The 22,754-nt window shown below is 49.2% G+C and overlaps 1 protein-coding gene across 1 annotated transcript in view; it reads left to right on the top strand.

Annotated features, from left to right (window-relative positions):
• Nucleotides 1-713: 713 nt before the first annotated feature.
• The window catches only part of DDX23 (DEAD-box helicase 23), a 36,505-nt gene continuing 14,464 nt past the window's right edge, over nt 714-22,754 (top strand). Inside the window, exons 1-6 of the mRNA XM_077297466.1 lie at nt 714-950; nt 4,311-4,504; nt 4,703-4,786; nt 4,905-4,995; nt 5,270-5,335; nt 13,308-13,446. Of these exons, the coding sequence (XP_077153581.1) occupies nt 4,311-4,504; nt 4,703-4,786; nt 4,905-4,995; nt 5,270-5,335; nt 13,308-13,446 (574 nt within the window). The 5' untranslated portion in view covers nt 714-950. The remainder of the gene's footprint in view (nt 951-4,310; nt 4,505-4,702; nt 4,787-4,904; nt 4,996-5,269; nt 5,336-13,307; nt 13,447-22,754) is intronic.

Raw genomic sequence — 22,754 nt, 5'->3', positions numbered from 1 at the left:
ACGCAACCAACAACGCATGTACACAACGCAGCATTTTGCGACGCATGCGTTGTCATAAGATCCTACAGATCGGGACTTTCGGCGCAGGGAAAACGCTACAAGTAGCGTCCCCTGCGCCCTGTCTTGTGCGTCTATATGACGCATGCGTCGGAAAACGCAGTACAACGCATACTGGCGCATGTCCATGCGCCCCCCCATGTTAAAGATAGGGGCACATGACGCATGCATCGGTAATTGTCGACGACGCTGTGCTCAACAACGCAAATGTGAACGTAGCCTGCCCTTACTGAAGATTGTGAAACGCGTGGCTCCCATAAGATAGGGACACAAAACGTGATTTTTCTCCAGTTTATTATACTAAAGTCCTAAAAACTAAACTAAAGCCATATCCATTAGGTATCGCCACAATCGGACTGCCCCACAGCACACAGGTAGCACTTTTTTTTTTGTGCGACGAATTTACAGCTAACGATGTTTGTTCATAGAGGCAGAAATAGAGTATAGAGGGTTACTAAATATCCCCAATGTGTAAAAAGGTGAAGTGAACATTGACGGGTTCTGTGCACTACACAAGTGTATATTGATATTTCATTATGCGCATGCGCATGAAGCTACTGAGAAGGCGATCCTAGCAGGCAGCAAAGCAAAATACTGCAGTGCGCAGGCGCCGGGAACACAGGAACAGCAACTGCTTTCTCAGAGATCTTTGCGGTAGAACGGAAAGGCATGCCGGGAAATGTAGTCTTTCACTCTGCGTTCTTACGTACCACATCCTCTCACCCCAGCATGCAGCGCGGCTGCGTGAGCATCATGGCGGCTCAGTGAGAGCGAAGTAATAACGTACGAGGTAGTGAGCAAAGAGCCTGAACAGAGAGGCAGGAGGCTGAAAGCTCGGGGTGCGGGGGGAAGCTGCGGTACCGGATGGTGAGGATACTTCCCAAACTCTGAATGTAAGTAAGAGTACAGGTAGTGTGTACAGGGCCACCGGCCATAGCTAGCCTGTGTGCTCAGCTTGGCGTCCCCACGAGCTGTGTGCGGAAGTCTTCTGCCGGCCCAGTGTGAACACGGAGATAAGGGGCTGAAAGACGCCGCTGTCACCGCTGATCTCCTTGCCCCGTGCAGTGATGCCCTCGGCAGCCTCACCTCTCTATAGCAGCTGCTAAATCCCCCTCCACTCCTGCGCTGCTGCTGCTCTTTGTAGCTTTCCTGCAGTGATGTTTTAACTACCTACATGTGACCACTGCAGCCGATCACTGTACTTACTGATGATGGTAGCATGTTTTGCACATGACCAATGAGGACAGTGATTGGCCGCAGCGGTCACATTTGTGTAATAGCGTCATTAGTAGGGGATCTAACATAGTCAAATGAGACCACCGGATCAGCAGGTTTGAAGTGGCTGGAAATGATCAGATGAGCTATTTTAACCATTTCCATGCTTTCCTGACATGCGCCTTTAAAGTTCTGGGTATTCTGGTTACAAGTAAGGCTACGTTCACATTTGCGTTGTTGGGCGCAGCGTCGGCGACGCAACCAACAACGCATGTACACAACGCAGCGTTTTGCGACGCATGCGTTGTCATAAGATCCTACAGATCGGGACTTTCAGCGCAGGGAAAACGCTACAAGTAGCGTCCCCTGCGCCGTCTTGTGCGTCTATATGACGCATGCGTCGTAAAACGCATTACAACGCATACCGGCGCATGTCCATGCGCCCCCCATGTTAAAGATAGGGGCACATGACGCATGCGTTGACGACGCTGCACCCAACAACGCAAATGTGAACATAGCCGCTGAGCAGCAGTACTCAATGTCAGGCAGCAGCCGCAAAAGCAAACAAGATTTTAGGATGTATAAAAAGAGAGAGAAAATCCCGCGATCCCAACGTATTGTTACCTCTTTATAGATCTAGAATATGGGATTCAGCTTTAGGCTCCACATTTTATAAATGAAACAGGAAAGTTAGTTCAGAAGCAGGCAACTAGATTATTACAAGGGATGGAAGCCTCTCACATGATGAGGTTGGAACAGTTGGGCTTGTTTAGCTTAGAAAAAGACGCCTCCGAGGAGATCTCATTTATATGTTTAAATATGTGTTGTCAATACATAGGACTGGTGCATGACTTGGGGTATGTGCACACGATCAGTAAACGCTGCGAGTTAGATGCAGAGTACATCCGCAGCATCCAACCCCCACAGCGTCCAAATGTTGCAGCATAGTGGATGGGATTTCAAGGAATCACAGCTCACTATGTGTCCAGAGACGCCCGCAGAGAGGGATATGTGGCGCGTCTATTTATCTTGCAGAGCTGCAAGTCTCATTAAGACAGATATCACCCGTACAATGTATAGGACGCGGTGATTCCACACGGTTCAGTGAACACATGCGGATTTGCCTGTGTTCAATAGCCGGCAGCACTTTGGATGCAGTGAACATGTGCTGTTTCCAAAGCGCTGCCAATTTCTGATCATCTGCATATACTCTTATTCCTCCCAAAGGACCAGGATTCATTACATGCAGCATAAAGGCAGTATCAGCATCTCTGAGTTGTCGGACTGTGGAATGGCAAACACTGTACCAGCATTTATGTTATAAGTAATCTAGTGATGAGCAAGCATGCTCGGATAATATCTTATCCGAACAGCTGGGTGTGCTCGTATATTATGTTCGAGTCTCTGCGGCTGCATGATTAGCGGCTGTTAGACAGCCAGAACAGGTGGGGATTCCCTAACAAACAGGCAATCCCCACATGTGTTGAGGCTGTCTAACAGCCACAAATCATGCAGCCGCAGAGACTCGATAATATATGGGCACTCCCAGATGTTTGGATAAGATAATATCCGAGCATGCTCGCTCATCACTACGAGTGATATAAGTATAACTGGTGGAGAAATGTTGATCTTGATGGACCTTTCTTTATTCAACCTATGTAATTACTGAGTTCATGACTAGACAGCGCTCCCGATAATCAGCTGTTCTGAGCCGCAGCTGCATATGTCGCAGCTGTGTGACAGTCACAACACACAGGCTCTCCATGCTGTGACTGTCACACCGCCGCGACACATGCAGCTGCGCTGCCGAACCTCTGACTATCGAGAGCGCTCCAGGAAGCCGGGTCCCCGATGCAGCTTCTCTGGTAAGCGCTAATAGCTTGTCAAATAAGGAGGGAGCCGAAGATATTCGCTCATGTCTATTCATGACCAGACATCGACTGCTTTCTGATACAGTCATATTCAAAAACGTATTGCCATGCTCCTTCCCATAGATGTAATGATTGTTGTTGGTGATCAGAAAATTCCTGAAACCACTGAGTCATTTAGATGATTGTGTTTTTATATATATACGAGACACATTTTCTTGGGTGTGTTTGATCTGCATTTGGGATGGAATCTGAATTTGTTTTTTTTTTACTTTTTATACGGACTGTGGTTTCTCACCAACTAATTATCCAACTTTGCCTTTCTCATTCCAGTTTCAGTCAGCTCTACCAAAATGGGCAGAGCTGGGATAGGGCATAGCAAAGCCCGACTGATAAATTCATGATAAGATGTTCTTGCTTTTCGCCAGAAATGTTGCTCCTGTCCTTGATCCTGAAATTGAAAGGTCTGCAGTACTAATCCATCCTTGTGGCCTCTTCAATGTTTTTCCTTTCACAGCTTGTCCGACCACCTGCTGTGTTGGGAAATACAACAGTTCCAGTGAAAGGAAGGGGCTGACTGTAGTTGTCAGCATAAAACCGTAAAGGGGCAAAATGAAGAATTAGTGGAGAACATTGACCTTCAGGAACAGTAGGTGTCCCAGTTAGAATTGAACAAAAAGATTTTCAAGGACCTTAATCTAGCGGCCCCCGTTAGTCGTGGCTGTCATAGAAAAGTCTTATTAACCTCCTACTAAATTTAGCATCTTTGGCACTTCTGATTAGTAGGCAACGACTGCATGTGTCACACCACTCATAATGAAATGACATTGTAACCCCTAATAATCAGAAGAGGCACGTGGCATTTTGTAGATGGTAAGAGGTTTGCAGGGCTCTGGTGCGGCAGCCATAAACTACTTACATGGCCATGGGACCAGGGCTCTGTGAGTCTTTTTGTTCAGCTCTAGTCATAGAATTTTGACACCTGCTACCAATCTTTTTAAAGAAATGGGTCAATCCCTTTATATGTTTTATCTATATATTAAAAATGATTGGGTGGGAGTGTTGGAAAGTTGCTCCATTCACTGAATAATTTTAAGTACTGGACAACAGGTCATGAAGCGGAACGCCTTACTGAGATTTCCATCCTAATTCCTGTATTGCATTTGTTAGATGGCCGGGGAGCTGACTGACAAACGTGACCGTGATGGGTCGCCATCAAAGGACCGCAAGCGCTCTAGGTCCCGGTCTGGTGAGAGAGACCGTGATAGGAAATCTTCTCCATCAAAGGACAGAAAGAGACATCGTTCTAGGGAAAGAAGGCGATCTCGCAGCCGCTCCCGTTCTCGATCTAAGTCTAACGAAAGGTAGGTTCTGACCAGATCCTTACACGTTTGAAGTTCTAAATAATGTATATTTTATTGAAATAACTAGCTAGTGTCAGTTTACTGTGTTTATATGTATAGATAGACCTTAACGGGTTTCCATATTGGATTGTTTGATATCATCAGAGATTACTTTGACTATGTCGAGAAGATCTGTATGTTTGCTGATTTGTTTTGAAGGGATAGAAGACAAAAAGATAGAAAGAAAGATGGAGGACGAGAGAAGGACACCCACCGTCGTGACAAAGACAAAAAAAGATCAAGGTAAAATTGTTTTGCTGAAATATTAATGAGTCTGCGTTCTATCTCAGTATCTGATGTGAAAGCAACCTAATTTGTGAGGCCACTCGCATTCCTAATACTGATCATTTATTATTTGTAGAAGTCCATCACCAGGCCGCACTAAAGATCAAAAGTTTAAAAAAGAAGTCAAAAAGGAAAATGAGGAAGATGCACCAGAAAAGAAGTCCAAGGTAAATGCTGAAGCCCTCAGAAGTAGAGCTCACCAAAATGTCCTTTGTGTCTGTGCTAACCTTTAGGCTTTGCTATTTGAATTTAATGATATCACATTTTTGATGTGGGATGAAATAATTTAGCAATTTTCTTTTTTTGTCTTTTATGGAAAAGATACTGCAGTTCTGCAAACCTTGATATGCCCACAATGTATAAACACTTTTTCATAGTTCCAGATCTATTTGGGGTGATCAGCACTGTACACTAACAATGAGGAATACTTGTGTGTCTCAGGTGCAGCCACTTTCTTTGGAAGAGTTGTTGGCTAAGAAGAAAAAGGAAGAAGAGGCAGAATCTAAGGTACGTAGCTTTCTCAGAATTGGAGTTCTGGGCAGTTTTGTTGTAGACTGTTGTGAACTCTAGGCTTTTGATGTGCATTTTGCTAAAGAGGATTCCTGGAGTTTAAAATTCTTCAATGCAAAAATGTTTCTCTTTGATGCTAAAAGGAGCATCTCTGTGTCATGCACAAACCCCTAAACTAGACATAATACAGTCATGGTGATTTATGAATCTGATTTCATTTACATAAGAAAAAAATGTTTTATATTCTTTGCACCACATTTATTATGAGTTTTAGGCACATGTCTCATCACTTGTGACAAGGGGGAGTGGCCCCCAGAAAGGGGTGTGGTTTACCAAGAAAGTGGCATGGCTGAAATTTTGATCCTCAGTGCTGCGATTTCCAAAATCTGCTATAACTTATTGGAACAGACTAAGGCAACTTCTAGTTGGTATAAGTTTAAGGTACCTTCACACTGAACAACTTAACAACGATAACGACAGCGATCCGTGACGTTGCAGCGTCCTGGATAGCGATATCGTTGTGTTTGACACGCAGCAGCGATCTGGATCCTGCTGTGACATCGTTGGTCGGAGCTAGAAGGCCAGCACCTTATTTCGTCGCTGGATCACCCGCTGACATCACTGAGTCGGCGTGTGTGACACCGATTCAGCGATGTCTTCACTGGTAACCAGGGTAAACATCGGGTTACTAAGCGCAGGGCCGCGCTTAGTAACCCGATGTTTACCCTGGTTACCATTGTAAATGTAAAAAAAAAACAAACACTACATACTTACATTCCGGTGTCTGTCGCGTCCCCCGGCGTCCGCTTCCCTGCACTGTGTCAGCGCCGGCCGGCCGTAAAGCAGAGCACAGCGGTGACGTCACCGCTCTCATTTACGGCCGGCGCTGACACAGTGCAGGGAAGCGGACGCCGGGGAACGCGACAGACACCGGAATGTAAGTATGTAGTGTTTTTTTTTTTTACATTTACACTGGTAACCAGGGTAAACATCGGGTTACTAAGCGCGGCCCTGCGCTTAGTAACCCGATGTTTACCCTGGTTACCCGGGGACTTCGGCATCGTTGGTCGCTGGAGAGCTGTCTGTTTGACAGCTCTCCAGCGACCACACAACGACGAAACAGCGACGCTGCAGCGATCGGCATCGTTGTCTATATCGCTGCAGCGTCGCTTAATGTGACGGTACCCTTAGAATAGACGGTCAAACATGTACCAGGTGAGCTTCTGTGATAAATTAGACACATTTTCCTACTGTTTAGCTTAAAGGGTTTGTCTTAACAACGTACATTCTAATCAAAAGATCTTGAGATAATAAGTTTCACAATTGGATGTGTTAAAACAAATAATAAAAAAAAATTATATATATATTTTTCTTGTGCTGAGATAAATGTGCCCTTGCTATGTCTGTCCCATCCCACTTCATCCCAAACTTCACCACAGTCTTCATCTCAACTCTAACCCATCTCTTCAACCTATCAATAACAACTGGTGTTTTCCCCTCATGCTTCAAACATGCCTCAGTCATAACTATCCTCAAAACATCCTCTCTTGATCCATCCTCTGTATCTAGCTATCGCCCTATATCACTTCTCCCCTTTGCCTCAAAACTACTGGACAACATGTCCATTTCGAACTGTCCTCCCACCTCTATTCCTGCTCCCTCTTCGACCGGTTACAATCTGGCCTTTGGCCTCATCACTCTATTGAAACTGCCCTAACTCAGGTCACCATTGACCTGCTGACTTCCAAAGCCAAGCGACTCAACTCTGTCCTCCTTCTCCTGGACCTGTCCTCTGCCTTTGACACAGTGGATCATTCCCTACTATTACAGACCCTCTCATCTCTTGGCATCACAGACTTGGCCCTATCTTGGATCGTATCATACCTAACAGACCAGACATTCAGCGTCTCCCACTCACACACCACCTCCTCACCTCGCCCCCTATCTGTCGGAGTCCCGCAAGGATCAGTCCTAGGGCCCCTTCTCTTCTCCATTTACACCTTTGGCCTGGGACAGCTCATAGAATCTCACGGCTTACAGTATCATCTCTATGCTGATGACACACAGATCTACATCTCTGGACCATATATCACCACCCTACTAACCAAAATCCCTCAATGTCTGTCCGATATTTCATCCTTTTTCTCAGCTAGATTTCTAAAACTTAACATGGACAAAACAGAATTCATCATCTTTCCCCCATCTCACTTGACTCCCCCAACAGACCTATCCATTAAAGTAAATGGCTGCTCACTCTCCCCAGTCCCGCAAGCTCGCTGCCTCGGTGTAATCTTTGACTCTGATCTCTCCTTCAAACCACATATCCAAGCCCTTTCCACCTCCTGCCGACTTCAACTCAAAAACATCTCCCGGATCCCTACATTCCTTAGAATCTGCAAAAATCCTAATCCATGCCCTCATCATCTCCCGTCTTGACTACTGCAACCTTCTGCTGTGTGGCCTCCCCTCTAACACTCTCGCACCCCTCCCAATCTATTCTAAACTCAGCTGCCCGACTAATCCACCTGTCCCCCGTTATTCCCCGGCCTCTCCTCTCTGTCAATCCCTTCACTGGCTCCCCATTACCCAGAGACTCCAGTTCAAAACCCTAACCATGACGTACAAAGCCATCCACAACCTGTCTCCTCCATACATCTGTGACCTCGTCTCCCGGTACTTTCCTGCACGCAACCTCCGATCCTCACAAGATCTCCTTCTCTACTCCCCTCTTATCTCTTCTTCCCACAATCGCATGCAAGATTTCTCTCGCGCATCACCCCTACTCTGGAACCCTCTACCACAACACATCAGACTCTCACCTACCATCGAAACCTTCAAAAAGAACCTAAAGACCCACCTCTTCCGGCAAGCCTACAACCTGTAGTAACCACCGATCGACCAACCGCTGCACGACCAGCTCTATCCTTACCTACTGTATTCTCACCCATCCCTTGTAGATTGTGAGCCCTCGCGGGCAGGGTCCTCTCTCCTCCTGTACCAGTTGTGACTTGTATTGTTCAAGATTATTGTACTTGTTTTTATTATGTATACCCCTCCTCACATGTAAAGCGCCATGGAATAAATGGCGCTATAATAATAATAAATAATAATAGTAATGGTCTGAACATACTACAGTTCCTAGCCAGAGGAGGAAGCAAAAGTCACTTATAAGTGAGAATGCAAACAAAGCAGATCACAACTGCTACTTTCTGAGGTAACACAGGATTTTGTTTCTGCAATGTTTCCAGCGCTCTGAAGTCATCTTAAATCAAGTCAGTGACATATGAATTTGGTGTATGCTGGAGCTACTATGTCACTGACTTGATTTATGATGAGCTCAGAGAACTGGAAACATGTCAGAACACTTGATACTGTGATAAAAGAGGCAGGTAAATATGTTACCAGAGAAAATAACAGCTGTGAGCCCCTGCTGTGTCATCCCTTGGACAGGAGCTGTGGTAATCATGAACTGGAGCAGCTCTACATAGTCAGACACAGAAATAAGACAGTACACAGCAGGGGCACATTTTTAAAATGATCTTGGAACAGAAACATTTTTGTAACACATCCAATTGTGAAAATTATCCCAAGATCTATTAATTAAAATGTAGTTTGTTCATGGGAAAAACCCTTTAAGTTTAAACTGTTTAATATAATTTGGGGAATGAACACACTGTGCTCCTTTTTCTGCAGTATTTTTAGCGTAAAGAAAGAAAAAAGCACTCAGAAAATCCTCAAAAGAACGGTCGCTATTTTTCTATTGAAAAAAAAAAACTTGATGATCATATTTGGCGTCCTTGTTTTTTTTTTTTTTTAACAGTTTCAGGCATTTTCAGCTAGCAAGATGATAAATGCGTAGCATACAAGTCAATGGGAAAGCGTTTTTATAGCTCGTTTCTTGCACAAAACACTAGCGCTTTCTTCTTTGATTAATTGAGTTCAAAATCCATCAGGAAAACACGGCGGGATAAAGACGCTGTGGAAATGACCCAAAAGAATGCTACAGTTTTACAAAACTCCAGAGAAAAGGAGAATTTCATAAGTTTTTGACTGATGGAAAAGGACCCAGGATGAACATATCCTTTGACTGTTTTAGTAAATCAGCCCCAACGTGTCAGTTTTGTCTGGAGTGTTCCTTCAGTCCCTTCCCAACATGCGCCGTACATATACTGCTCTGCTGGAGCTGCATTCCTGCAAACGGCAGTATATATACGGGGGGGAGAATCGCACGGTCTCACACTGAGCACCGCGGTGACCGTGTGTGGGAGCTGACACCCTGCAGTATCGCCCACAATCAATGTTAGCACCAATTGCGGGCATTTAACCCGTTTGATGCCGCTGTCAGTAATGACAGCGGCATAGAGGTGCATCGTGCAGGGAATGCTTTCGACGCTCTAATTGAGTCAGTGAATAAGGCTTTGAGACTTGAGGAGGAACCCTTATCTAAAACAAATCATGCCGTGTCCTTTAAGAGGACCAAACGAGCTCACAGAGTGTTCGCCACTCATCCCGAGTTTAAGCAAATTGTTGAATCTCACAGGATCCGTCCAGATAAACGATTCACAGGGCAGAAGCCCATGGAGTCCAAATATCCCTTTGCCCAGTATCTAAGAAAAGATTGGTCACAATCTCCCCCAGTAGATCCTCCGGTATCGCGCCTGGCTACGAAATCTGTTTTATCCTCCTCGGAGGGCGCCTCTATTAAAAATCCAACCGATCGTCAGATCGACAATATGGCGCCCTTTGAAGCCTCAGCGGCCGCACTCTTTCCATCTTTTGCCGCTACGTGGGTGGCTAAGGCTATTACCCACTGGGCTGAGGTCTTGTCTTCAGCAGTACTGGATACCAATCTTCCCCCAGAGGTAGCAGACCTCGCTACTCAGATAGCCAGAGCTGGAGATTTTGTAGTGACCGCGGATGCCTGCTGACTGCGCTTCTCAAGCAGCAGCAAATGCCATCACCATCCGGAGGTCCTTATGGCTCAGGGACTGGCGTGCGGATTCTACTTCCAAAAAGTAATTGACTTCTCTCCCATATCAGAGCGGTCGCCTTTTTGGCGAAAAGCTCGACCAGTTAATTTCTGACACCACTGGAGGGAAGAGTAAATTTCTTCAACAACAGAGACCCTCTCGGCCCTTTCGGAACCTGCAACCACAGGCTCGGTCCCGATTTTTTTCGTTACAACTCAAACTGGTCCTCTACTTCCACATCTCCCGGTTCCGGCCGGGCACAACGTGGAGACAGAGGTTCACAGGCCTCTTTTAAGCCTTTCCCTTTCATGGAGAGGCAGACCAAGGCAGCCGGGATCCAGAGGCGCCAGAATGGACAGACCTTCCACATAATGACTCCCTGCGGTATCCGAGGGACACCCTCAAAGTAGGCGGCCGCCTGCTTTCCTTCAGTGCTGCGTGGCTCTCGGTTGTTCACGACGAGTGGGTCCCCGATCTAGTGTCCTCCGGATACAAGATAGATCTCTTATCTCGTCCTCCAAACCGTTTTTTCCTGTCTTCTCCTCCCAGGGCAAAAGCATCAGAGTTCTTCAAAGCTATAAGCTCTCTGAGAAAAGACTGAGTTATTATTCTGGTCCCTCAAAGCGAAAGGTTCCAAGGTTTTTATTCAAACCTCTTCATTGTTCCAAAGAAGGACGGTACAGTACGGCCCATACTGGACCTAAAACTGCTGAACAAGTTCGTCAGGGTACGACGGTTCCGGATGGAATCGCTTCGTTCTGTCATCGCCTCCATGGAAAAAGGCGAGTTCCTGGCGTCTATAGACATCCAGGATGCATACCTCCACATTCCTATTTTACCTTCTCACCAAAGGTTTCTTCGCTTCGCAGTTCAGGAAGATCACTTCCAATTCGTTGCTCTGCCCTTCGGCCTCGCCCCCGCTCCCAGGGTATTCACCAAGGTCATGGCGGCTGCCGTGGCCATACTCCACACCCGAGGAGTGGTGTCGCTCCCGTATTTAGACGATATCCTCATCAAAGGCCCCTCTTTCCGCTCCTGCAAGGAAGCCGTAGCCATCACAGTAGATACCCTTTCTCGCCTGGGTTGGAAGATAAACTTCAAAAAAATCTTCCCCAGTGCCGGCTCAGCGAATTTCCTTTCTAGGAATGATACTCGACTCGTCCCGGGGGTTGGTTCTTCTTCCCCCGGAAAAGATCTCTTACAGCGAGAATCTCTGAAGCTCTCTCAGCCTCGCTCTCACTCTCTGTGCTTCAGTATGAGAGTCCTCGGCAGGATGGTAGCAGCTATGGAGGCGCTTCCATTTGCCCAACTACACCTCCGTCCTCTACAGCATGCCCTCCTGGCTATTTGGGACAGGAACCCGTTCTCCCTAGACCGTCGGTTCCTCCTTCCCCAGCGAGTCAGACAGTCTCTCAGGTGGTGGACATTGAAATCCTCCCTGAATCAAAGGAAGTCTTTTCTTCCAGTACACTGGCTGGTTGTGACGACAGACGCCAGTCTTCTAGGCTGGGGAGCGGTGTTCCTTCATCACACTGCTCAGGGCCGCTGGTCCCCCCAGGAATCACGCCTTCCAATCAACATTTTGGAAATCCGGGCGATCAGGCTGGCACTTCTCCAGTTCCATCCCTTCCTAGCAGGTTGCCCAATCAGGATTCAGTCCGACAACGCCACTGCAGTGGCATACATCAACCGCCAAGGGGGAACCCGCAGCAGGGAGGCCATGACAGAGGTAGGCCACATCCTCCGATGGGCCGGGGAAAACCGCTCAATGATCTCTGCTGTTCACATCCCGGGAGTGGACAATTGGGAGGCAGACTTCCTCAGTCGGCAATGCCTCGACTCCGGGGAGTGGTCTCGCCATCCGGAGATCTTCCACCAAATCTGCTGTCGTTGGGGAATCCCGGACGTGGATCTGATGGCCTCACGGCTGAATTCCAAGGTTCCCAACTTCATGGCTCGGTCCCACGATCCGTCAGCCATCGGGGCAGACGCTCTTGTACTCCCGTGGCATCATTTTCGGCTTCCGTACATATTTCCCCCGCTTCCTCTCCTGCCGAGAGTCATCAAGAAAATCAGAGCGGAGAGGGTACCGGTAATCCTGATTGCGCCAGATTGGCCGCGCTGGGCATGGTACGCGGAACTAGTTTAACTTGTTGCCGACGTTCCCTAGCGATTACCGATTCGCACAGACCTGCTTTCTCAAGGCCCCTTTTACCACCAGAACTCAGAGGCCCTGTGTTTGACGGCATGGCCGTTGAGTCCTGGGTCCTAACCCAGGCAGGTTTCTCTCCAGAAGTCATAGCTACCATGATCAGCGCTAGAAAGCCTACGTCTATGCGTATCTATCATCGCACTTGGAAGGCTTTCTTTTCATGGTGTAGCGACCGAGGACGTTCTCCTCTACATTTTTCCATCCCTTCCATTCTCGAGTTCTTACAAACGGGTTTGGACTTGGGTCTCGCCCTTAGTTCTCTCAAGGGGCAGATCTCAGCTCTGTCTGTTCTCTTCCAACGCAGGATTGCCAACAGATTACAGGTCAAGACGTTTATTCAGGGGGTCTCCCATCGGGCGCCCCCCTATAGGATGCTGTTGGACCCATGGGACCTTAACCTGGTCCTCGGAGTCTTGCAACAGGCTCCTTTCGAACCTCTACAGGAGGTTTCCCTGTCTCATCTTTCATGGAAAGTTGCCTTTCTAGTTGTAGTCACCTCTATAAGAAGAGTCTCCGAGCTGGCGGCTCTGTCCTCTCAGGTTCCGTTCCTGAACTTTCATCAGGATAAAGTGGTTTTGAGGACATCCCCCTCTTTTCTACCGAAAGTTGTATCCTCTTTTCATCTCAATGAGGAAATTGTCTTACCGTCACTCTGTCCGGCACCAGTCCATCGCATCGAGAAGGCCCATGCGTTAGGGTGCATGGGTTAAAGAAAAACTTAACATTGGCATCAGAAAGAATTAATTTTAGTCTTTAGTAATTAATGTATGATCTCGCTTTGTTTTAGCCGAAATTTCTTTCCAAATCTGAGCGGGAGGCTGAAGCTCTGAAACGGAGGCAAATGGAGGTTGAAGAACGACAGAAGCTAATGGAAGAAGAACGAAAGAAAAGGAAGCAGTTTCAAGATATTGGAAGAAGGATGATGGGTAATACAATATGCTTTGACCTAAATTACTGTATATACTCGAGTATAAGCCGACCCCCCCTAATTTTGCCACAAAAAACTGGGAAAACTTATTGACTCGAGTATAAGCCTAGGGTGGAAAATGCAGCAGCTACCGGTGAATTTCAAAATTAAAAATAGATGCTCCATACTGTTCATTATGGCCCCATAGATGCTCCACATAAAGCTGTGCCACATATAATGCTCTGCACAGTTCATTATGGCCCCATAGATGCTCCATAGAAAGCTGTGCCATATACAATGCTCTGCACCTTTGATTATGGCCCCATAGAAAGCTGTGCCATATACAATGCTCTGCACCTTTGATTATGGCCCCATAGATAGCTGTGCCATATACAATGCTCTGCACCTTTGATTATGGCCCCATAGATAGCTGTGCCATATGCAATGCTCTGCACCTTTGATTATGGCCCCATAGATAGCTGTGCCATATACAATGCCCTGCACCTTTGATTATGGCCCCATAGATAGCTGTGCCATATATAATGCCCTGCACCTTTGATTATGGCTCCATAGATAGCTGTGCCATATACAATGCTCTGCACCTTTGATTATGGCTCCATAGATAGCTGTGCCATATACAATGCTCTGCACCTTTGATTATGGCCCCATAGATAGCTGTGCCATATATAATGCTCTGCACCTTTGATTATGGCCCCATAGATAGCTGTGCCATATATAATGCTCTGCACCTTTGATTATGGCCCCATAGATAGCTGTGCCATATACAATGCTCTGCACCTTTGATTATGGTCCCATAGATAGCTGTGCCATATATAATGCCCTGCACCTTTGATTATGGCCCCATAGAAAGTTGTGCCATATACAATGCCCTGCACCTTTGATTATGGCCCCATAGATAGCTGTGCCATATACAATGCTCTGCACCTTTGATTATGGCCCCATAGATAGCTGTGCCATATATAATGCCCTGCACCTTTGATTATGGCCCCATAGATAGCTGTGCCATATATAATGCTCTGCACCTTTGATTATGGCCCCATAGATGCTCCACATAAAGCTGTGCCATATATATAATGCTCTGCACCGTTGCCCCATAGATACTCCACATAAATCTGTGCAATATACAATGCTGCTGCTGCTGCAATAAAAAAAAAAAAATGACATACTCACCTGTCTTGCTTGCAGCTCCTCAGCGTCCCGTCCCGGCGTCTCTCTGCACTGACTGATCAGGCAGAGGGTGGCGCGCACACTAGTACGTCATCGCGCCCTCTGACCTGCACAGTCAGAACAAGAGGACGCGAAGACAGAGCGGCGGGTGGAACGCGGACAGGTAACTATGAGATACTTACCTGCTCCCGGCGTCCCTGGCTCCTTCTCCCGGACAGCTGGTCTCCGGGTGCCGCAGCCTCTTCCTCTGTCAGCGGTCACCATTACCGCGCTAATTAGAGGAATGAATTTGCGGCTCCACCCCTATGGGAGTGGAGTCCATATTCATTTCTCTAATGAGCGATCCCACGTGACCGCTGAACAGGGGACGAGCTGCGGCACCGAAGACAGTGGGACGGGCAGGGGGAGCGCCAGGACCGCCGGGACTAGGTGAGTATGCGACACGCTCTCTCCCCCTCACCCGCCGACCCCACCACCGACCGTGACTCGAGTATAAGCCGAGAGGGGCACTTTCAGCCCAAAAATTTGGGCTGAAAATCTCGGCTTATACTCGAGTATATACGGTATATATAAAATGCTATTTTTTTTATTCTATTTTTATTTTTTTTGATCAGCCATAATCAAATATTTCCGACTTAGAATACTGATATGTGATTAAGACGAGGAGAATAAGGAGTAGCAGGTGAATAGAGTAAAATCAAGTTTAAATTTTATTAAATGTCATATTGAAAAAGATTTACAAAATACAGTAACAAGATTCCAAGACAACACAAATACAGCAGCATCTCAGTCATAGGTGAGAATATAATCAGACATTATATGTGTGCTTAATAGTAGAGCATAGGGAGTAACTATAAGCTGCATCCCCTTGATAAAGCGGTGTCTTGAACACACGAAACGCACGTCGGGTCCTGCCATCCGGTACAGGATCACCCTTCCACCTGCGGTAAGCTCTGCCCCTTGGTATTACTTGTTGCTGTATGCGCTCTTACACCTTGGGATTGATCTCACCTGGCTGCGTCATCTGGCTTATAGTTACACCCTATGCTCTACTATTAAGCACACATATAATGCCTGATTAAATTCTCACCTATGACGGGTGACTCTGCTGTATTTGTGTTGTCTTGGTATCTTGTTACTGTATTTTGTAAACCTTTTTTAATGTGACATTTAATAAAAATTTATACTTGATTTTACTCTGTTCACCTGCAACTCCTTATTCTCCTCTTGTTTTCATGCCTCTTGGAGTCGGTGCTGGGATTTTCTTTCTCTCCTCATTGGGGGACACAGGTAACCATGGGTGTATGCTGCTGTCACTAGGAGGCTGACACTATGCAAATAAAGAAGTAGCTCCTCCCCGGCTGTATACACCCTCCGACAGGCACCAGGCAACTCAGTTTTTGCTTAGTGTCTGTAGGAGGCGGACCTGGATCTAACACCAGATCCGTATTTTTTTTACAGGGATTTGTTTTATTAACCTTTTCCCCTTTCTTTTTCAGATACTTTTCTTCAGGGTAACAGGGTGCAGTTTTTTTTTTCTCACCCTGTTTTCCCTACTTTGAGCGTCCGAGAGAGCAGTGTGGTATCACCCACATCGCACCCTCTCAGACCCACTGGGCAGGACTTTGTCCCCTGTCACTCATTCGGGTGTTCAGGGTGATTTTTCCTCGGTGGCCAGTCCTGCCCGTTTCCCCTCCTCATCCCTCTCCTCGGAGAGGGCTGAGAGGAAGACGGCGGTCGCTTCCAGTGACCCTTTCCTCCTGTTTAGGGGTCGACGCCGTCTTCTGCGCCGGAGTTCGTGGCGTGGGAAGGAGGACTTCTTCCAGGACCCTCTACTCTACAAGGGATCCTGATGCGTTCCTCAACTGCAGGTAGGGAATCTTCAAGCACCAGTACAGGACGATACCTCTCCCGCCCTGCAAGCGATCTCCTCAGGGTGTCAGAGCTTACCAGGGCCTCTGTTTAATAGGGGAGTGGACTGCAACACTTCTTTTTCTGGTGTCAGGATGCGCTATCGCCGCACGCTGGCATTTCTTTTTTCCCTCCTTTTATTCAAACCTGCGGGCTCGCGCGCCTGCCATTTTTTCTCCCGGCTATTTCTCCTTCATTCGGCGCCCGGCTTACACGCCCCCTTGCGGCGCCCTGCATTACGTGGCCAGGAGTTCAGCGCTCTTGGGGGCGTTTCTTCTGCTTCCCCCTTCGGCGCTTGTGCACGCCCACAGCGTCGCGCTGTTCCTGCGCTCTTCCTGCTCCCTGTCAACGTCTCCTCACCGCGTGGGACACGAGGATCTCGGGGGAACACAGGCACAGACTCCTGCGGCTACCGCTGTCGCTGTTCGGTCAGCAGGCTCTCTCTACTGCTCTCTCGGGCTCTACTCCTCCCGGCAGTACTTTTCCGCTCCTGGACAAGGTAATATCTCTACTTATGTCCGACCCCACTCCGGCCTTTGCCACTACGGCCATTCATTACGCCTGCGCTCTCTGTAAGAAAAAGTGGGCCTCAGGTCAGTCCTCTCCTTTCTGCCCGTCCTGCGTTCCTCCCACCATGTCAGTCCCTCAGGAAGCTCCTAGGTCTCTGGATGACTGCACCCCACCTCCCCAGGAGTGGGCTGTTGCAATGTCTCAATCAGTGTCAGACCTGACTAAGGTGTCTCAGTCCCTGGTCTAGGCACTTGAACGTATCCCGTTTCTATCTAATGCCACCAGTGCCACGAACGCCTCACACGGCGATTTTGCTCGCACCTGTCCAAGACCCTCACAGAGGCAGACTGGACAAAAGAGACAGAAAAGGGACCTTATCTAGATCCTCTTCCAGTTCCCTGGACCACACTGGGATTCCCCTATCTGCCCGTTCCCCCTCCTCGCAGGCGGATGTCGGGTCTGATCTATCCTCTCAGTCGGAATCTGACTCTTGATGCAGATCAGACTTCCGGTACACAGGAGATGGTCGATAGCCTTATTTCAGCTATCATTCACACGCTTGAACTTAAAGGGCCACTGTCACCCCCCTCCAGCCGTTATAAACTAAACTAAACTTGTGCAGCAGTAATGCTGCAGTCTAACAAGGTGGCTCTTTTAGTTTTTGATTCAGTTATTCCCTCAATAAAGCGTTTTAAAATTTGTACAAAATAACCTGTCCTTAGACCTGGAGGCGGTCCGAAGCCTCCTCTGTGAATCTCCCAACGGCCGTCACTCTTCTCTTCTGGGGATGTGGTCGCCGCCCCCTGCGCGCTGTTTCTTCTTAAATCCGGCGCCTGCGCTGTGCGTGCCTGCCTGGGGCAGGCGCAGTCTTCATTGTCCGTCATAGGTCAGATCCAGGGTGCCTGACTGCGCCTGTGCCGGCAGTGCGGCCTCCCTGTTGCTGAATCCCCGCCCCGCACTGTGTTATTCATTATGCACAGTGCGGGGCTGGGGTTCCTGGGCATGCGCACTGCGCTGTTCAGACGCTCCTCCGCCTTCCAGCGTTGTTATTTGCGGCTGCTTCATTCCAAACGCTGGCAAGGAAACCTGTATATTACGGCAACGCTGGAAGGCGGGGGACCGGGGGAGCGTCTGAACAGCACAGTGCGCATGCCCAGGAACCCCAGCCCCGCACTGTGCATAATGAATAACACAGTGCGGGGCGGGGATTCATCAACAGGGTGGCCACACTGCCCGCACAGGCGCAGTCAGGCACCCTGCATCTGACCTATGACGGACAATGAAGACTGCGCCTGTCCCAGGCAGGCACGCACAGCGCAGGCGCCGGATTTAAGAAGAAACAGCGCTCAGGGGGCGGCGACCACATCCCCAGAAGAGAAGAGTGACGGCCGTTGGGAGATTCACCGAGGAAGCTTCGGACCGCCTCCAGGTCTAAGGACAGGTTATTTTGTACAAATTTTAAAACGCTTTATTGAGGGAATAACTGAATCAAAAACTAAAAGAGCCACACGAAACCCAATGCAAGTCAATGTGATTTTATTCTCTCTCCCTTTCCCTCTCCCCCTCTCTCTCCCTCTCTCCCTCTCTCCCTCTCTCCCTCTCTTCTCCTCTCCTCTCCTCTCTCCCCCCTCCGTGCAAAGCATATGTTGTGTTTGACTGCGGAAATCACTGCAGCCCGAACGGTAATATGGCTCTGACGCCGCAGAAGCCAGGCCGGAACCTATGTCATCACGCTGCCCACACTCCTTAATTGGCTGAAAAAATGGCGGGGAAGGCGTCATACAAAACGCGCCTTTGGCGCCAAGCTCGCCGACCACGTGGCCGATCCCACGCTGGAGTCGGGTCGGGTTTCACGAAACCCGACTTTGCCAAAAGTCGGCGACTTATGAAAATGAACGATCCGTTTCGCTCAACCCTACTCAGGACGTCACCGTTGCGTTTAAACGGATTAAACGTCCCTCTAGGGTTTTTCCCAATCGACAACACTACCTCTACACACTGGGAAAACCCTGGTAAGCGTTTCCCGGGCAGGAAACGACTAGACGTGTTATACCCTTTTCACTCCAACCTTGTCTCCAAATGGTCCGAGTCTCCTAAGGTCGACCCGCCTGTGTCCAGGCTATCCTCTCAGACGGTTCTGTGTATCCCGGACGCGGCTTTCCTTACGGACCCCACGACAGACAAATCGAGGCATTAGCAAAATCGGCATTTGAGGCTTCCGGAGCCTCCCTCTGCCCTAGATTCGCCTCCTGGGTAGCCAAGGCTGTGTCAGCCTGGGCCAAAACCCTGCGCAGGGGCATTTTGGCCTCTGCTCCTGCTGAGGAACTGTCTGATTTGGCGGATCAGATTTCTCTTGCGGGTAAATACCTCATGAATGCCTCCCTTGATGCGGCGGCCTGCTCCACCAGGGCTAACAGCAACATTGTGGCCATTCGCCGGATTCTTTGGCTAAAAGCGTGGAACGCTGACCCCGCTTCTAAAAAATCCCTCACTGGTCTGCCCTTCCAGGGTTCTAGACTCTTCGGCACGCAGCTGGATCAAATGATCTCGGACTCTACAGGTGGTAAGAGTACCTCCTTACCCCAGTCCAAGCCTAAACGTTCCTTCAACAGGAGGGGCCCCCAGTCCTTTCGTCCCTTTCGGTCCTTCGCCTCCTCAGGAAACCCCAACCAGGACCGTTCTTCCTCACAAGGGGACCGAAGGAAACCTTCTTTCAGGCCTCCACCGCGCTGGAGAGCCAAGAGCCACCCCGCGAAACCATCTGGATCTCGGGGCCACAGGTTTTCTAATAAATGACGGGTCGCCCCCAACTGGAAATCCTTTCAGGGTGGGAGGCTGGCTTCTTCTGTTCTCAGAGGTTTGGCTATCGGTAGTCGTCGACGACGCCTGGGTCAGGGAGATCGTCACGTCAGGCTACAAAATAGAATTTTCTTCACCCCCAGGAAGTCATTTCCTACTCTCTCATCCTCCCAAACAGCCCTCTCATCTCCCAGGGCTTCTCCAGGCCGTCGATTCGCTCCTCGCCTCAGGAGTTGTAGTTCCGGTGCCTTATCGCAAGCGGTTTTCGGGGTTTTACTCAAACCTGTTCGTGGTTCCAAAAAAGGACGTCTCTCTCCGTCCAATTTTGGATCTCAAGCAGTTGAACCGCCATCTCCGGATTCGGCGCTTCAGGATGGAATCTCTACGCTCTGTGGTCGCGTCCATGGAACCGGGAGAGTTTCTGTGTTCCGTGGACATCCGAGATGCGTACCTTCACGTTCCTATTTGCGTACGGCATCAGAGATTCCTTCCGTTCGTGATCCAAGAACATCATTATCAGTTCATGGCTCTCCCTTTCGGTCTGGCGTCTTCGCCCAGGGTCTTTACGAAGGTCATGGCAGCTGTCATGGCCATTCTACGTTCAAAGGGGATTCTGGTAATCCCATACCTCGATGACCTCTTGATCAAGGGTCCATCCCGTCGGGATTGCAGCCAGAGCCTCCAGCTTACTCTGGACACGCTTCTTCGCCTTGGCTGGATAATCAATTACCAGAAGTCTTCCTTGATTCCAACTCAGCGTCTGGAGTTCCTGGGCATGGAATTCGACACCTCTATGGCTCAGGTCTTTCTCCCCAAGAAGAAGTTCCTTTCTCTTCATCGGGGTGTCAGAGCACTAAAGAGCCCGAATCCTCTGTCTATCCTCCTCGCTATGAGGGTTCTGGGGAAAATGGTCGCTTCTATCGAAGCGGTTCCCTATGCCCAGTTCCACTCTCGTCCCCTCCAGCTGGCCCTTCTGTCTGCCTGGGACAGGGACCCACTGTCCCTGGATCGCCTGTTTCGCCTCTCTCCCAGGGTGAAACAGTCTCTCTCTTGGTGGACGCTGTCCACCTCCATTCTCCGCGGGAGGTCATTTCTCCCTCTCGCTGGCAGGTTATCACCACTGACGCCAGCCTCCAAGGTTGGGGAACGGTTTTTCTCCACCTCACGGCCCAGGGCCGCTGGACTGCTCAGGAGGCGTGCCTCCCTATCAACCTCTTGGAAATCAGAGCCATCTTCCTAGCCCTCATCTGCTGGGAGTCTCTCCTCTCAGGAAAACCGGTCCGCGTTCAATCGGACAACGCCACTAAAGTGGCTCACATAAACCATCAGGGAGGGACTCGCAGCAGACAAGTCATGAAGGAAGTGGCAAAAATTCTGCGTTGGGCGGAGGGTCACTTTCCCTCTCTGTCAGCCGTCCACATCCCATGGGGTGGACAACTGGGAAGCCGACTTTCTAAGTCGCCAGGGCATCGTGGCGGGCGAGTGGTCTCTTCTTCCCGCAATCTTCAGCCAGATTTGCCAGCGGTGGGGCGTCCCAGACGTCGACTTGATGGCCTCCCGGGCAAACCACAAGGTTCCCCAGTACGTCTCCAGATCTCGGGATCCGATGGCCGTCGGATGCGACGCTCTCGTGATCTCGTGGACCCAGTTCCAGATGCCCTATCTGTTCCCACCCCTCCCCTTGATCCCAAGGGTCGTAAAAAAGAGGGGTCCCCGTACTCTTGGTAGCTAGAGATTGGCCTCGCAGGGCCTGGTATTCGGAACTGGTGAACATGCTATCGGACGTTCCGTGGAGGCTTCCGGATCGTCCGGACCTTCTTTCACAGGGGCCCCTCTTCCACCCGAATTCTTGGTCTCTGAATTTAACGGTATGGCCGTTGAGGCCGCGGTCCAGAAGGACGCGGGTTTTTCTCATAGCGTCATCCAGACTATGATAAGAGATAGAAAACCGGCTTCCTCGCGTATTTACCACAGATATTGGAAGGCCTTTTTCCGGTGGTGTCAGGACAACAATCTGTTTCCTTTGACCTTTTCCCTTCCATCCCTTCTCAGTTTCCTTCAAGCGGGTCTAGATTCGGGTCTCTCCCTTAACACCTTGAAGGGTCAGATTTCCGCTCTGTCCATTCTTTTTCAAATAGACCTGGCCTCCCTGCCTCAGGTGAGGACCTTCATCCAGGGGGTCGCTCATATAGCTCCCCCTTATCGTCCTCCTGTCGAGCCTTGGGATCTCAACCTCGTGTTAGACGCCCTCCAGCGTGCGCCCTTTGAACTGATTCAGGACATTTCCTTCTCGCTTCTATCCTGGAAGGTAGCCTTTTTGGTCTCCATCACCTCCATTAGAAGAGTGTCGGAGCTGGCGGCATTATCCTGTTGTTCTCCCTTTCTAGTCCTGCATCAGGACAAAGTGGTTCTTCGTCCGGTTCCTTCCTTTCTACCAAAGGTAGTTTCGGCTTTTCACATCAATGAGGACATTGTCCTCCCTTCCTTGTGCCCTTCCCCGCTTCACCCCTTGGAGAAATCTCTTCACAAGTTGGATGTGGTCAGCGCTATCCGGATTTATCTCGCCAGAACTGCCTCTTTTCGTCAGGCCGACCCTCTGTTCATCGTCTCGGAGGGGCGGCGAAAGGGGCTCCCCGCCTCCAAGTCCACAATTGCCCGTTGGATCCGTTCGGTGGTTCTGGAGGCATACCGTGTCCAAGACAAACGGCCTCCTTCGGGGGTGAAGGCTCACTCTACCCTGGCTGTTGGGGCTTCCTGGGCAGTTCGTCACCAAGCTTCGGCCTCGCAGGTTTGCAAGGCTGCAACGTGGTCATCCATTCACACCTTTGTAAAATTCTACAAGGTGCATACTCAGGCTTCTGCGGACGCGAGCCTGGGTAGGAGGATACTGCAGGCGGCGGTTTCTCACCGGCCGACCTA

Source organism: Ranitomeya variabilis, chromosome 3 (assembly GCF_051348905.1).
Source record: "Ranitomeya variabilis isolate aRanVar5 chromosome 3, aRanVar5.hap1, whole genome shotgun sequence".
Taxonomy (NCBI): domain Eukaryota; kingdom Metazoa; phylum Chordata; class Amphibia; order Anura; family Dendrobatidae; genus Ranitomeya; species Ranitomeya variabilis.
The sequence above is the reverse complement of the archived record's forward strand: the minus strand, read 5'-3'. Positions and strand labels throughout refer to the sequence as shown.